The 17,794-nt window shown below is 38.8% G+C and overlaps 2 protein-coding genes across 4 annotated transcripts in view; one reads left to right on the plus strand and one right to left on the minus strand.

The window, feature by feature from the left end:
* The window catches only part of LOC311277420 (uncharacterized protein), a gene marked incomplete at its 5' end in the record, with an annotated part of 199,500 nt that overhangs the window by 174,936 nt on the left and 6,770 nt on the right, over positions 1–17,794 (plus strand). The window lies entirely within an intron of this gene.
* Positions 1–17,794, minus strand: part of LOC311276836 (NLR family CARD domain-containing protein 3-like) — a 97,936-nt gene that overhangs the window by 37,426 nt on the left and 42,716 nt on the right. For all 3 annotated transcript variants that reach the window (XM_084386783.1, XM_084386784.1, XM_084386785.1), the window contains exons 6-8: positions 14,160–14,333; positions 13,882–14,055; positions 2,911–3,084 (exon numbers count right to left, since the gene is read on the minus strand). In XM_084386783.1, coding sequence (XP_084242909.1) covers positions 2,911–3,084; positions 13,882–14,055; positions 14,160–14,333 — 522 coding nt within the window. The remainder of the gene's footprint in view (positions 1–2,910; positions 3,085–13,881; positions 14,056–14,159; positions 14,334–17,794) is intronic.

Consider the following 17,794-nt stretch of genomic DNA (forward strand, 5'->3'; position numbering starts at 1 on the left):
AACTACCAATTCACAAAATTAACGGAATGCATAGCTGATATAAAAAATTGGATGACTAGTAATTTCCTACTACTAAATTCTGAAAAAACAGAGATTCTAATTATTGGACAAAAAACGTCCTCACGTAATAATCTAGAATACTGTCTAACACTTGATGGCTGCTCTGTTAAGTCTTCGTCGTCGGTTAGGAACCTGGGTGTGCTCTTTGATACCAATCTTTCATTTGAAAGTCACGTGTCTAGTATCTGTAAAACCGCACTTTTCCATCCTAAAAATATATCTAAATTACACCATATGCTCTCATTGACAAATGCGGAACAATTAGTTCATGCGTTCATGACCTCAAGGCTAGATTATTGTAATGCTCTACTGGGTGGTTGCCCTGCACGCTTAATAAACAAACTACAGCTGGTCCAAAACGCAGCAGCTCGAGTTCTTACCAGAACCAGGAATTATGACCATATTAGCCCGGTTCTGTCAACACTGCACTGGCTCCCTATTAAACATCATATACATTTTAAAATATTGCTGATTACTTGCAAAGCACTAAATGGTTTAGCTCCGCAGTACTTGAGCGAGCTCTTAACGCATTATAGTCCTTCACGTCTATTGCGATTTCAAAATTCCGGCCAGATGATAATACCTAGAATATCAAAATCAACTGCTGGTGGTAGATCCTTCTCCTATTTAGCACCAAAACTTTGGAACAGTTTTCCTAACATTGTCCGGGAAGCAGACACACTCTGTCAGTTCAAAGCTAGACTAAAAGCACATCTCTTTGACCTAGCATACACATAACACATTATAGACTTCTATAATTCAATTTTAGGCTGCATAGATCAGGTCAGCCGGAACCGGGAACACTTCCCATGAATCCTGATGTACTCACTACATCATAAGAAGAATGGCATCTACGCTATTTTTGTTTTTGTTTATCCTGAGGATTTCCCGCAGCCTGGATCCAGGCTGTATCCAGATCTGATGAAGGACCTGCGCCTGGACCCGATGTCATAGCGGGGTGCTAAAGTGCCAACTAGTTTCTCCTTATGGAGGATCCCTTTACCACTCTACAGATAAAGCGTTGTCGGGAAAATTCGGTTCGCGTATCTACCCCGAAGTGATAAAATTCTGTATCAGACAAGTAGTTAGTAGCCAGACAAGTAGTTTTTTAAGGCTTGGTTTGTAGGGAATTACAAACCTGCGCACATATATTCATATGCGCATACCAATAGACTGAACTCGTAATACACCCTTGCACGACATCAGCGTTCTCACAGGTTTCGCGTTTAAAGTCTGTGTAGAGTTTCCTGTTAAAGCGGTGTTGTCTTAGCGGCCCCCAAGTTAATAACTAATGATCGTTGCGACGGAAGTGAATCAATCAAATTAAGCTGGAATTTGATTGATTCAAATAGCTGGAAAATAACTTTATTCAAGAACTGCTATAAAGCCAAAACAATCTCTGTTACTTTAAACTATCCTTGTATCTCTGTAAAGCCGCTTTGGAACAATCTACATTGTTAAAAGGGCTATATAAATGAAGATCTAACCGTAACCCTAAATATAGCTGCGAGCAGCGATGACGGGCCCAAGGTAGCACCGCCACCCCGGTGCCTTTAGCCGTCTTGAGCCCGTCATCGCTGCTCGCAGCTACATATATATATATACACTTTTTTTTTTTTTTTAAGGGACAAGACACAGAGAATTTTACTTGCCTGACCTGATTAGAACAATGAAAAAAAAAATAAAAAAAAAAAAATAACTAGGGAATCACTAAAATGAGAGAATTATTCTGATTTTATGATACACTCAAAATATTCCACAACAAATCCTTTAAATTTAATGATATTCAGAACGGAACAAGAATAAAACTATAAACAAGCCAATACGAAATTAAATAAAATAAAAACGAAAGTAAGCAGTGTTGGGCTCACGTAACTCTCATTAGAATCAAAATGTCTCAACATTTGCGATGTATTTGGATGCTAAACTATTCTTTATCATAGGCTTTGTACTTCACTCACGTTCCAATATCGACGGAAAAAATCATCCTCTTCACATGTGCAAAAATGTGCTTGGAAACATAACAGTGGAGCGATGCTTACCGTGAATGGTACGAATTGTACTACTGACTATTCAAACAGAGCAGTGTAAAGCAAAACAATTATATGCATTCTCCACTGAAACCGTATTGATTTTGAGAAGTTGTTTACCAGAGAGATATCAACATTGTTTCAGCATAAGGTAAGAAAACCAATTGGATAGATTTCCAGTTAGATTCAGCATGACTATTGCTACGTTCACACTGTCAGTCCAAATCTGAATATGTGTGTATCCGATTGGAATCTGATCTAAAATTATTGACAGCCCATATTGCGTATCGCAACTGTTCAGATCTGATTTGAGTGTCCCGTGGCACTCTTTCATTTTCAAAACGAATTTCCAAAATAGCATTTCAAGTCTGATTGGATTTCAATCGTATATGCAAAAAAATTTTTTTTTTTAATAAATCAGATTTGGACTGACAGTCTCGCCTTTGATGAGCAAAAAGTTGTTGTTTCAATGCCATGAGAAACATCAATTCTACATTGAATCTACATTAGACAGAATGAGTTCATCACTAATGCTCAATCATTGCTTAATCATTTAATTATCCTATTAGCTTCAACTGTTTTAGTGTTACGTTTTTACTCTCTGTAGATTGCACTCATATAGACAGAGCAAGTGTTAATTTAACACAGAGAATTTTACTGTGCTCCTTTACAGCTATGCACTTTTCCAATTTATTTATATTTATTATTATTATTATTATTATTATATTTCATAACTACTAATAAGATTTCAGTAAGTTGTGGAAGTGTGCTACAACATAGTAGAGCTTATTCACTTATACAGTTTTCCTGTTTAACATACTTGAGTTTGTCCAGTCTGATGTTTGGATGGTTGAGTGTATCAGAGAGCAGCTTCACTCCTGAATCCCCTGGGTGATTGTAGCTCAGATCCAGCTCTCTCAGGTGTGATGGGTTTGAACTCAGGGCTGAAGACACATAACCACAGCCTTCCTCTGTCACCATACAGCCAGACAACCTACAAACACACAACATCACACTAGTTTGACAGTCAAATGTCACTAACACACAATCATTTGGGGGGTAGCTGTTATTTTCTGTAGTTCAGTCACAAAAGTGAAGTCAACAGGCACATTTATGCTCCACTAAAGTAGAAATATACTTAAGAACAGGAACAAAGTATTTCTACATTGTCAATAGACCCCAGGGGTTGACACCTGAAGTGCAATTTTTTATTGATCTTATTCATAAAAGATCATCATTTCATAAAAGATAATTTTGTGCTCACTTAGCATTATCAGGAAGAAACAAATATTTCCCCAAAACATGGGGCATTTTATCTTGCTTTTAAGTGAAAAGTAAATAAGGCATTTGAACTCACACAGACAATAGTGGCACAAATACTGCTCCTGAAATCTTTTTTTACAAAGTAGTGAAAGAAAGAATATAAAAATAACATTTAAAAACAAAATTTCTAACTTTGTTACTAAAATAAAACAGCTTGCAGATTCTCACACTTGCACTTGTAAACAACAGTGAAATCTTCACTTCCAGGTCAAGAAGCTGTCAATCTGAGATTAATTTGCTGCTTGCCCTGTCCACACAAGGCATTTGTACCAGAATGGCACAGTGATTTACTTTTTCCAGTTTCAAAGAGTTTTTTCATTAATGTTTAGTTAAAATTTTTATTAGTTTATTGAAATGTTACATTCAAAACATTTGGCACAAATCTAATTCCATATTAGTCAAGTGTGGCCAAACTGAGAGCAGCTGTTAAGCAGTGACTTTACAGACAGTGTAGGGATGCAGAACCTGAACACAGAGCAGAGTGTTTGCAGAAAAGGAAACAGGACTGTGCCAGAGATATTGAGACAAAAAAAAAGAGGACGAAAGTGAAAAACAGAAGAGAGCTCAATGCAAGGCACAGAGAGATTGTCAGCAAAGATGTAAGTGTAACCCAGGTCAAAATTGAGCTGATCAGAAAAATAAATATAATTTGTAATAATTATATTCTCACTCAAAATACTGAAATAAATAACATGATGTGTTGCCAAAGTCGTTCTGCAGTGCCATGAACATTAAAATAATTAAATTAACTATAATAATTAAAGCATGACGTTTGTCATAAGATGGGCGCTGTGAATGATGTCACGGAACACATAATTGCAAAAAGAGCACGAGTTTCACAGATCGCGAGTGAAATCAAAGTGGATCAAAAGTGTGATGATTGATTGATTTTGAAGCGGATGATAGCCAATTGCGACCCAGGGCTCTGTCCTGGACTTTTCATCATTTATCTCCTTCCCCTTGGCAATATCTTCCGCAAATATAACATTCACTTCCACTGTTATGCTGATGACACCCAGCTCTGCCTCTCGACCAAACCCTCGTCCACTCTCCCGCCCACCTCCCTTACTGATTGCATCTCGGAAATAAAAACCTGGTTCACCCAAAATTTCCTCAAATTAAACAGTAATAAAACTGAGGTTATCCTCACTGGCACTAAATCCACTTTATCCAAAACCGACAGATTTTCTCTCACTATTGATAACTCCTCCATTTCACCCTCCCCCAGGTTAAGAGTCTGGTGTCATCCTTGACAGCAGATTATCTTTTCAATCCCACATCAATAACATTATCCGGTCTGCCTACTTCCACCTACAAAACATTAATCGCCTCCGCCCTTCCCTTACCCCCCACACTGCAGCTGTCCTTGTCCACAGTCTCGTCACTTCCCGTTTGGACTATTGCAACTCTCTCCTTTTCGGCCTCCCTCACAAATCCCTTCATAAACTTCAACTGGTCCAGAATTCAGCTGCCTGCATCATAACTCGAACCCCCTCCATTCACCACATCACTCCTGTTCTCCAACAGCTTCACTGGCTCCCGGTCCAGTTCCATATCCAATTTAAAGTCCTTCTGTTAACATTCAAGGCCATCCACAACCTCACCCCCCCCCCCATATTTGTCTGATCTCCTCCAGGGTGCCACTTCCTCCCGCTCCTTTAGATCCTCTTCCTCCATACACCTGTCTGTTTTGCACACAAACACACAATTGTTCCATGGACTGAGAACTGTTTATCTACAGGGAATTACTGTTAAGTTTTTCTATTATTTTCAATTAAATTGTTATTTTTCTGGAAGTAATCTGTTATTTGAATTGTATTTTCTTTTCTGGGTTAAAGGTTCTAATTCAACCAAATTAATAAGAAACAAAGCTCCAAAAACTATAATAAATTATAACACAAGAAATTACATAAAACTAAAATTGAATTTAAGTCTATTAAAAACAAACTGATATACAAAAACACAATTTAAATACCAAAATAAATAAATGTAATACAAATAGATATAATTAGATCAAGTAACCACAAAGGAGCTCAAAACCTAAATTTCTTAAAGGGAAAGAGAAACAATTCAGAGAGACAATTCCATGGTTTTGTACAATTTTATTGTATATTGGTATTTCATTTAATTTTACATTCATGTTCAATTTTCCTGCAAAGTAAAAGGAAACCATCTTGATAAAAGTAATTTTCCTGTTCTGTCTGGTTTTTTTTTTGTGTGTGTTAATGTGTTTAGCTCATTTTTGGCCTCTGTAGCGAACCTAGAGTTCTGGGGCCTCATTTATAAAACTTTGCGAAGGATTTGCGTCAGAAGTGGCGTACGGATGAAACATAGGACGTGCGTACGCACAGAAATATTCGGATTTATACAACCGTGCGCACGCACATCCTACGCAGTTTTTCCTTAATAAATCACAATCAATTCTAAATGTAGCGCAGCTTTTGCGGCTTCATGTCACGCCCATAGTTGCCCATAAATAGTCCGTGAAACGCCCACAAGTTAATATTCATCGATTGCGAAATCATGGCAAACACAGAGAGGAAAACCAAGAAACATAACTTCACTCAATGTGAAGTAGAAATGATCGTTGGCGAGGTGGAAAAGAGGAGTAAAATGTTGTTTGGAGGGCACAGTCTGGGCATTACTAATGCCAAAAAGGCACTTGAGTGGCAAAAGGTTGCAGACGCCTTTAATGCTGCAGCCTCACAACCTCGGACCGTGGCCGAAATAAAAAAGAAATGGTCGGACATCAAAGTCTTCTTGCTGTCTGAAGATGCGTTCACTTCGAATCCTTCCATTTGCCACATCTTCTAAGAGCGCAAGATCAGCCATTGTGCGTCATTACGCATTGTGATGGCATCATGGCATTTTATTACCATCCATTTGATTGCATCTGACAAGCTACAGATGTGTTATGAGGATGAATTCACATCACACATCACACACATGACCAGTATCGCCCAATAGTGAGCCTACGTGGTGACGTGCAACACAGACGCGCTGCGCAAAAACACTACGTGAAAAGACTCGAGGCCCAGAGAGAAGGAAATGAAAAGTGGAATAAAGTAGTTATTTTTGTTTGTTTTTGCGTACAAAAAGTATTCTCGTCGCTTTATAAACTTAAGATTGAGCCACTGGAGTCACTGGGACTATATTAACGATGTCTTTAATACATTTTCTGGGCCAGCAAGTTATAGTGTCCATAAGCCTGTGGAGGAGTGAGACAGCTCTCAGATTTAATCAAAAATATCTTAATTTGTGTTCCGAAGATGAACAAAAATCTTAAGGGGTTGGAACAACATGAGGGTGAGTAATTACTGACAGAATTTTCATTTTTGGGTGAACTAACCCTTTAAGCACAGTGCATACTCCTGACAAATGTGTTATTAACAGCTTAATTAAGAGGGAGAAAAATATGGTATTGTATCGGTATCGGCAGATACTCAAGTTTGTGGTATCGGTATCGGACATGAAAAAGTGGTATCGAGCCACCCCTATTAATAACTAATGATCTTTGCAATGGAAGTGAATCAATCAATCAAAACTAACTTTAGCTGGACAATAATTTTATTGTAGAGCTGCTGTAAAGCCAAAACAACCTCTGTTACTGTAATTTCCTATTATCACTGTAAAGCTGCTGTGAAACAATCTATATTGTTAAAAGCGCTAAATAAATTAAGGTGACCTGACCTGACTATCCATCAAAAAATAAATATACAGTATACAGAAAATCAACTTAAATAAGGCTACAATGATAAATTGTACAATATAGACCTACAAACGTGCTAACTTATATTGTATATGAAATGTTTATGTTAACGTTGTTAATATATAGATTTCTTCCACAAAGATAAAATAATATGTGAGTCCAAAAGATTTCTGGAAGATAGGGTAAAATGCTGGAGTAAGTTCATTTGCACAAGTCTTTAGCAAAAAAGCAGAAATTCCATCAGGACCCATGGGTTTTTTAGTACATAAATTAGCGAGCTTACTCTTTGTGAGGCTACCTCTAGCCTGTGACCTGAATTACATATAATATGGTCCAGAGTACACATTTGCTCAACCGGTGACTCAAAATTATCATGGAAGCATTGATAACACTGATACCTAAAAAAGATAGGGATTTAACAGATCCGGCATATTTTAGGCAAGTAAGTCTTATTAATGTGGACTGTAAGGCTTTGTCAAAGATTTTAGCTTCACGGTTAGAAAAGGTTCTACCAAGTATCATTTATAAGGACCAAGTGGGCTTCATTAAAGGAAGGTCATCAGCTGATAGTATGAGAAGGCTAATTCATCTGATGTGGCTGAATTCTTCAGAAAACACCCCGATTGCGGCTATATCCTTACACGCCGAAAAGGCTTTCAACAGGGTGGAGTGGGGCTTTTTGGCCGCAGCCCTGTCGAATTTTGGATTCGGTCATACTTTTAGGTCCTTGGTTAGTTTATTATATAAAAATCCTAGAGCTACAGTTTCAAGAGGTACTCGTCAAGGATGCCCATTGTCCCCGTTATTATTTACAATAGTTTTAGAGCCTCTAGCCATTATGATCAGGGCAGACTCAAACATTATGGGAGTAAGGGGGGGTAGAGGAGGGGATAAAGCATAAGTTAATGCTGTATGCAGATGATATTTTGTTGTTATCTCGTGATCCTCTGAAATCTTTACCTCCATTAATGAGTATTATCCAATTATATTCAAGTGTGTCAGGATACAAAATAAACTGGGAGAGGTCAGAAGCTATGCCAATATCTAGAACATGTCATTCCCATGCAGTGACCAAATTTAGTTTTAAATGGATTCCAAAAGGTATGAAGTACCTTGGGCTTAAATTAACGCAGAATGTGGAGGATATAATGTTGTTGAATTATAAACCACTGCTGTCAAAGTAAAAAAATAATGTGGACAAATGGGAACAGCTGAAACTCTCTCTGTGGGGTAAAGTAAATAGTTAAAATGGTTATTGCTCCGCAGTTCAATTTTATATCCATGATGATACCTGTGAACATTCCAGACCTTATCTTTAAAAGCTAGCTTTTAAAACGCTTAAAGGGCACTTTTCATGGCTTAATGTATGTACACAGTACACACCTTATTAAGAAAACATACTATGTGCAGATAAGCTGATGAACCCAAAATATGAACGCAATGCGTTCCTCCTACAGAAAGTCATGTAAAGCATTTTCTTTATAATAACGGTTTTCTATGGGAGGAAATTGCTTGACGTTTAATTAAAGGAGCATTTCACCCGTGGGAACATTGATCTTTATTGAAAGTGGGTCATATATGTAGTTGAAATGAAAAATACATTTAGAATTTGGTGCCTTCTTGACCGAAGAAAGACAGAAAGTGACTTTAGGGCGCATTTGTATGAAAGACAACTCCCACAATGCACCACATTGCACAGCTCCGCAAGCCACTCCCACTAATCCAGAACAGCGCATATGAGGTATCCGCCTATAAGAGAAATCACTCTTCCGTCTACAAGGCTAGCTACTACCAGAGCTTGAAATTAATTTCACACAAAATGTCTAGTTAGTAGGCGAACTCATTAGTGAATTACTCCTAGTTTGTTAGAAAGACAAAAAAATGTCCAGGGTGCTCAGGGAGTTCAATAAAAAAAAAAAAGTGTTTGAAGGTGCTCTTTGGGGTTGGGAATTCAAATAAATGTATGAAAGAGAAGATCCAAGGCACTCGTCTTCAAAATATTTTAAAAGCCTTTATTTAACTGGCTATATCATGGTAGAAAATTTAAAAGACATGGGGGGAAAAAGCAACCCACGCGTAGCGGCACAAACAGCCTTCTTCAGGGTGTGCTATCAGGGTGTGCTAAGAAAGGGGCTATCACACAGAAATTGTACATAATGCTTACAGGAAAGCCCAGTCTATTCCTAGATCAGAGCTATTCCAGAAGAAGAAAAAACAATCCAGTTTACAAAATCAGTCCTATTTTGTGACAGAATATAGCTTTGGCCAATCCCATAATTGAATAAGAATTATACACTCAAATTGGAAACTTATCAAGAGTGATCCTGTTCTTAGAGAAGTGTTTTCTGCATCTCCAATAATTAGTTTCAAGAGGGCTCCAACACTACGAGATAGGCTAGTATCTAGTCATCTTCCTGCCAAAAAACAGATTACTTGGCTTTACAGACAGTTAAAAGGTACTTACAAATGTGGGTCTTGTAATCATTGTTCTAATATTAAAGAATGCAAAGAATTCTGTAATTTCAAGACACATAAGATGTACAACATAAAAGCATTCATTAATTGCAATACTACTTTTGTGGTATACAGGTTATCATGCAAATGTGGATGCTTTTATGTAGGCCGGACCAAGAGACGTCTCAAAGACAGAGTATCAGAGCATAAAAATGCCATTAGAAAAGCTAATTATGGCAAAACACTTCCAAAATGTGCACAATAGTAATCCAGAAAGCCTAATGCTTGAGGGTTTAAAAAACAATTAAAAAGAGTATTCGGGGTGGTGACCGATTAAAATGACTTTTACAGAGAGAAACATTCTATGTATATGAGCTACAGGCCACAGTATATCCTGGGTTGAATGAAGAAATAGACTTCAGTCCTTTTTTGTGATATGTGCTTCCTGTGTATAGCCTACTTTTGTCTTTCATCATAATTTTTTTGTCTTTGGATCCAATCTGCAATGTCGCCACCTAGTGGACTTTCTCTGTATGTGCATGTATTATGTCACTCAGGTGTTTCTAATTAGCACACATTAAAAAGGAAATTGTTTGGTTGGAAAGCACACCCTGAAGAAGGCTGTTTGTGCCACTACGCGTGGGTTGCTTTTTTCCCCCATGTCTTTTAAATTTTCTACCATGATATAGCCAGTTAAATAAAGGCTGTTTAAATATTTTGAAGAAGATTGCCTTGGATCTTCTCTTTCATACTCCTCGTTTATATTTCTTTCGAAATGGTGAATTATTGCATGGTACCGGGATGTTCAGTCAGAACATATGTGGTGCGAAACTAGGATGGTTCACAACACAAAGGTCCGTGTCCTCGTCTGATTCAGAGATTTCGTCCAGGAGAAATTGGCATCGTTGAAATGCTTTGCAGCAGACGGACTCTAACTCTGTGTACGTAGTCGCACAGTGAGAGCACAGGCACCACCAGTCCGCCCTAACTCGAGCCAGTCCGGACTCCTCGTCCGCAACAGGCAGGTCTTCTGCCTCCTGTTCCTCCATCAGGCTCTGCTGCTCTTCACTATATTGCGGCTCGTAAAAGTAGCCACGAACATCTGATTCGAGCATCAGACTTTCAAAATCCTCTTCTTCCATATCATATTGAGTACCTTCCGCCATTGTCGTAACTTCACATCTGGCTCCATAGCGCCTGTTAGCTTAGCTTCCAAACAAGATGGCGGATATTGCTTTTAGTTTCAGAAAGTGAAGTCCCACCCACTGATCTGTAATAGGCCTGTAGCGTGAGTAGGTCCCATCGACTGGGAGAGATGAGGAACGAGTGTTTGTAGTCTCAACCCCTCTACAAAGATATGGGACTTCCTGCTTAGAATGACGCAAAATGACGATTTTTACATCATTATAAGCAGGAACTGCAACACTGAAATCCTTATTTCTCCCATCTCAGGGGAAAATGAGGGAATAATGCACGACCATTCAAAAATATGACTGGGTTTCTAACGATACGAAGGCCCAACAAAGGCTTGATGCAAATGGGTGAAGTGTCCCTTTAATGTTAGGTTTTATTAATCACCTTTTTTATTTTTAATTTTTTATTACATCTGGAAGAGAGTTTTATCTACATTGCAGAATATATTCTTGCTAGCCATGCATTGTGGGGGGGAAAAACTGTGAATGTTAAATCCATGTTTGACAAGCTCCTGTCTCAACATCTCCACAGGCCTCTTCCATTCTGGCTGGTGGTGTTGTTCTGGACCACCATGTCAACAGTGCTCTTTCATGGTCAATTAGGGTAACACTGATTTCTTAGGACTTAATCCAAAATGCTCTAGGCCTCATAAAACCTTCCCCCTCTCCCCTGTTGTCATCGGCCCTCAAGCCAGTTCTCTTCCAAGACCATTATCACCTTTGCTCTCCTGAACGATCTGAGCAAGAGACTGTGTCTGCAACCCTCAAAGACAGCACAGGAGACCAGACGGCACGAGCCATTTGGTCAAAGACTATAGAGATAAACCTCCAATACACAAGGACACTTACTCCATTCTTCTTACCCACAATCTTTCCCAAATGTTTATAGTATTTCTCCTGTGTTTTATGCATGTCCCTATGTTTTATTAGCCTAGTTATGATTCTTTAGTTATGTTAGAGTAACTTCCAATGTTGATATCCAAAGATGACGTAACACTGCTTTAACGTCTTCAAATCCCCTCTTTCTTAGTATCAAAATAATCCCCTTTTGATTTTATAATCAATGGTGTACAACATGTTTTGATAAATTGCATCATGATATTTTTTACCATACTTTTGTGTAAAGACTGCACAAATTCTCCATGCCACCATGAACATGCAAATGGGGATAAGATGAAACAAAGACTTTCTCCCGGTCATCTTAGATTGGACACCTCACCAAATGGGTGTGAACTGATATGACCTTTAAGAGTGTCTGATTAGGTCATATCTTTGCTCAAGCTCTTTGAGACAACATTTCTCCTGTCTTCTTCCGGCAACTTCATCTTCAAGTTAACTTCTTTGGATTCAACGTGGACCACCCCAAGAACCCAAACGAACGCTTCAGCGCACTCCTGGCAAAATCATCAAGAATCTCCAGAATCTCCTGCATCTGGACTTGTTCAGCAACCGAAGTCAATGCAAGTACCTGTTCGCAGCCTTTAGATGCTTTTGTAAGTTATTGTGCCCCTTTAAGGTGACCCTGATTCTCTGATGTTTCTCGTAGGTTGTGGTTAACTGATTGTAATCTTGCCATTCTCTTTTCTTCTCTCTCTCTTTCTTCACTTTCTTGTATACAATCTTTGCTTAGTTTAGTTGTGTGTGTAGCCTACCCTAGTTTTGTTTATTAAACCATTAAATCCACGCTTTATTGTCTCTGTGTTTGCCACAAATCGAAGTCACTTAAACATCTTGATCTAGCGGTACCTATGCTATTACCCTGCTAGAACTTTATTTACTTTAGTTGGAAAAGGTTATTTTTTCTTGGCCAGGAAGATAATATATTTCCTAGAATTAATAATTGATTATGCTATCTGTTCATTGGATGAGCTTATTAAATTATTGTACTATTAATTCTGCTACAGTCAATTCTAAATAAATAAATAAATAAAAATATATATAGCTAATTTGCTACATTTGTCTGCATCTTCTACGTCTCCTCTTCTACTCTACTCATCTTTCCACACTCTGAAGCCATGCCTTGTTCACACACAGCTTCAGGCAGGCAAACACTCCCATGCATTTGTGTTTACGCTCTGAAGGACATCAAAATAATCTATTTTCAACATGGTTTTGCAGCGGTGAGCAATGTAGCTAATCACAGGCAGTTGTTGATATCTTGAACGCAATGGCCAATCAGAGGCGTTTAAGTTAGTAAGCGTCTTACTGCTCAAAACGCTGGAGTTTTTATTCAGTGCTGTGGAGTTATGCTGGCTCGCGAAACCTCTCATTAACAAACAAAGCGTAGACATGATGTAAATGAGAGTTTTATTGTGCATTGTTGGCAGCATCACTGATCATAATGGAACTTTGTGAGATCGCAATGAAGACAAAGTGAAAGCGTTTTAGTGATTGTAAAGGGAGCGGTCTTGGCTCGTTTGTGTGGCTCGCTTTTGTGGCTTCAGTATATAATCCATTGAATAAAACTATAGTTTTTCATGCTGATAAGAGGACTGACTGACAATTTTGTGAACTAAAACTATTTTTTTCATCCAAAAGTTTATTTGACAAAGTCTAGATTTTTGATTACCTGTTTTTGTGTATTTAATTTAATATTTAACATCTACATTCTTTTTTTATTTAAATTATAAAAGTGCACTAATTGGAGAGGCGTGTGTTGTTCAATAAATGGTTAATTTAAACAGTTTGCATCACTTCTTATTACTTAACTGTAAGATTTTATAAGATGAAGGGGAAAAAAAGAAAATCTGTCAAATATATCTGCCAAAAATCGGCATCATATATCGGCCATTGGCTGCCCTGATCTCTAAATATTGGCATCGGCCAGAGAAAACCCCATATCGGTTGACCTCTAGTTCTGGTTGGCTGTATGCACTATTAAAAACATTTGAACATTTTGTGCACAGTATTTTGAGAGAATGATTCACATGATTTGTAATTTGTATGAAATGAATGAAAACTTGCAATCTGTTTAGGACAATTACAAAGTGTTCAGATCACTGTGTTAACTGTTTGGAGAACAGTGACCTGAGTTTGGAGAAATGGGTCAAATCGATTGAGAAAACTGTATTGTGGTAGCGTTCTGTTAATTATTTTAAGGAAAACCATTTACCTCAGAATCTCCAGCTGACAGTTTGGAATCTTCAGTCCATCAGAAAGAAGCTTTACTCCAGAATCCTGAAGGTCATTGTTACTCAGGTCCAGCTCTCTCAGGACCAAGTTTGAGGATTGTAAAACTGATGACAAACTCTTACAAGACTGGGAAGTGAGATTACATATGGAAAATCTAAACAAAAAACACACAGTAATTGCATACAGATTAAATTCAACAGTGTGATTTTTAGTAATTAACTTAAAGGAAAAAACATTTAGAGTATTTGAAACTCAAACCTCAGTATCTCCAGCTTACAGTTTGGACTCTTCAGTCCATCAGAAAGAAGCTTTACTCCAGAATCCTGCAGGTCATTGTTACTCAGGTTCAGCTCTCTCAGGACCGAGTTTGAGGATTGTAGAGCTGATGACAAACTTTCACAGGACTGAGCAGTGAGATTACACCCACATAGCCTGTGTAGAGAACAAAACAGTGATATATGTGTGTTTATCAGGGAGGGTTTATAATCTGAACTGTATGTTTGTACTAAACTCAGTGTAATGAGAATTTAGCCATTAAAATGTTATGAGGAACTGAAATAAGCCCAAATGCCAGGGCATGTCAAAACATCTTATTCACAAAAAGTTATTAACTCATCTGTGCTCAACACGGCAGCAAATCGTACATGAGTGCAACTGATACAGTTCAACTCAAAACTCAGAATCCGGTCATAGCAATTCTCAAGTTAACCCTTGTGTGGTGTTCATATTTTTGTTATTCAGCCAGTGTTCGTGGGTCTGGGGGACCCGCTGCATTTTTGGGTTTTTAATTCAACATAATCAAACTATTTATGTTAAAATACTCAACAGATGTTTACTTCATCCCAATTACAAGCAATATAAACAGCATTTATGGTTAATATTTCCTCTTTAGCTTTGTTAGATCACATTTAAGAATTGTAACCTTGTGCGGGAACGGCAGGGGTAGAAACAAAACTCACTTTTGCACTCACACTCTCTCACACTTACACACAATCTCTCTTTCACATGCATGCACACACTCACGCACGCACCCACACACACGCACACACACACTACATACACACACACACACACACATACACACACACGCACGCACACACTACACACACACACACACACACACCACACCACACCACACTTGGATATGTGGCTTATAGGGACTCTCCATTGGTGTAATGGTTTTACAAATGTACAAACTGTATAATCTATTCCCCTACACTAACCCTACCCCTAAACCTACCAATCACACACACACACACACACACACACACACACACACACACACACACACACACACTAACCCTACCCCTAAACCTACCAATCACAGAAAACTTGTGGCCTTTTTTGAAGTTCAAAAAACACCATTTAGTATGTTACACAGATGTCCTCATAAACCATGTTTACGTTGTAATACTCAAGTCATTATACACATTTGTGTCCTCATATGGTACAAGAACACACACACACACACACACACAATAACAGCAAGGCCTGACAGGAGGAGGACAGAGTAAAGGTACACAGGACCTAAAATTTCCACACTTTTATTAGCCCCGGATCCAGTGGACCCGAACAGCCTGTGTGTAATATAAATGTGTAGGGGGAGCCAAGGGGAGCAAATGTGTATAAATGAGCCAAGGCCAATGAGTCTGAGGTTGAAAAAAATGTTATCGTATCATTTTTCTTTTGATAAAAAATGAAAACAGGTCCTACAGACCCGAACACCATACAAGGGTTAAGTCAAGTCAAATCTTCATTTATATAGCGCTTTTAACAATGTATTGTTCCAAAGCAGCTTTACAGTGATAATAGGAAACTAAAGTGTTTTGGCTTTACAGCAGCTCTAGAATAAAGTTATTGTCCAGCTAAAGTTAGTTTGATTGATTCACTTCCGTCGCAACGATCATTAGTTATTAACTTAGGGGCCGCTAACACGACACCGTTTTAACAGAAAACGTAAGTTCTTTCTGCTTCCCGGACAATGTTAGGAAGACTGTTCAAAAGTTTTGGTGCTAAATAGGAAAAGGATCAAACCACGAACACACTGCTGAAGTTTCATCAAGATCAGTTAATGTATGCAGAGGTTATAACACACTTCGAGTTGTTGTCAAAAATCCGTCCGCAATTTAGCATCCTCAATGTCTAGACTTCATGCACACCGAGTTTGGTCGCGATCGGATGAATTCCATAGGAGGAGTATTTCAAATTCCACAGCAAGCGTTTTCCAAACAACCCATAATAGCCGATTTCCTGTTGGGCTGGCGTATAACTTAAGAGTGCGAAAGTTGTTCGGCCCGATGAGATCTATATGTGTACCGAGTTTCATATTATTACATGTAAGCGTGTTTGATATATGGACCAAGTTTTCGGACCCCGTTCAAGGGGGCGCTGTTGAGCCCCCCTGCCACACCCGGGTACCAGATTCAGCCCGGCCCTGATGGCCGCGGGTTCTGACCTGTGTGCAAAGTTTCAAGAGTTTGAGCACGTTAAGGGCCCCAAAAGCCCCCGAAACCTTGAAAAACAATAATTCTCACCCAACAGACAACTCCCCCCAACACCCAACAGACAAATAGTCTACGCTAATATTAGTCTCTCTGTTTATCCCGAGATTTACCACAGTCTGCTGGATCCAGGCCGTATGCGGATCTGATGAAGGACCTGCGCCTGGACACACACATACACACACACACTCTGGATCTGATGAAGGACCCAGAGTCCTGCATGGGTCCGATTTTGTAAATCCGCACCGCAGTGCTTAAAACCGCATCCGACCCATTTTCCGACAGCAGCACTAATTAAAATCCGCACCCGACCCGCTTAAAATAGAACCGACACCCGACCCGCACCTGAAATAAAATCAGTTTAGACTATCACATTATAGACACACTAACAAAAAAGGTCATTGCCAGGTCATACAGAAGTTATTACACAACCATTAAAGGTAGGGTAGGTAGGAATTTTGATTGTTTTGTTTGTTTAAACTGTCTTTATATACCAATACATAATTAAAATGTAAGTGCTCTGAAAAAGAGAGTATAAAAATCGAGTGAGTGTAGACCTTTTAATCTGCAATAAACACAGCTCATTATTTCCATCCGGGACGAAACAATTGATTGGTTTGGGCGACTGTCACTCTCTCTCGCAACCATGGCTACCACCCCTGTTGCTACAAGATCTGCCCATATGCGCGCTGCTTACCCGTTTGATTTGAGGAGTGCAAGAGAGGCGCGGAACCTACGAAGAGTGAAATTATGGCATAGAAAGAGCATTCAAAATTCAAAACGACCTCCTCTGCTTCGCCCTCGACCCCGGACCTGTCCTCGAACCGACGATGCGGTACTTGTCTCCGGAGTGTAACGTTAGTCCTCATCAGAGTCAACAATGTTTTCATCATGGAAACTCTTACATGCAAAACACCGTATATGTTATGAATCTTACACAAAATTCACCTTCATAGCAGTGTAACTAATGGTAATGGAAAAACGTGTATCAATGCAACCTGTTTTTAGCTTTGGCTTATAAATATAGCTCGTTAACGTTACCTATAAATATAGCTTGTTACCGAATCAAACAAAATATATTTTAAACTTTACCAGTATCGATATGCTAGCTTGATAGTGAGTACTAAAAGCCATCCTATTTGTTTATATTCATAGTGATAAAGTTAGGTATTTTATTACATGTGATTCTGACATGATGTCACTGCATGCACTGCGCTCGTTCCTCTCCACTCGTCTCAGGTAAATAAATGCGTCTTCCAGCTGAGCCTGAGCGTTTGGCGTCACGCGTTCATGTGTTTTGGGGGCGTGGCTTTGGAAGGAGCTCAGAAGGGAGGGGGTGGAGTGAATGGAAATAATGAGCTGTGTTTACAACAGTCGTGAGAGGTCTACAGA

The sequence above is a fragment of the Rutilus rutilus genome (genome assembly GCF_951802725.1).
Source record: "Rutilus rutilus genome assembly, chromosome: 18".
Classification (NCBI taxonomy): Eukaryota; Metazoa; Chordata; class Actinopteri; order Cypriniformes; family Leuciscidae; genus Rutilus; species Rutilus rutilus.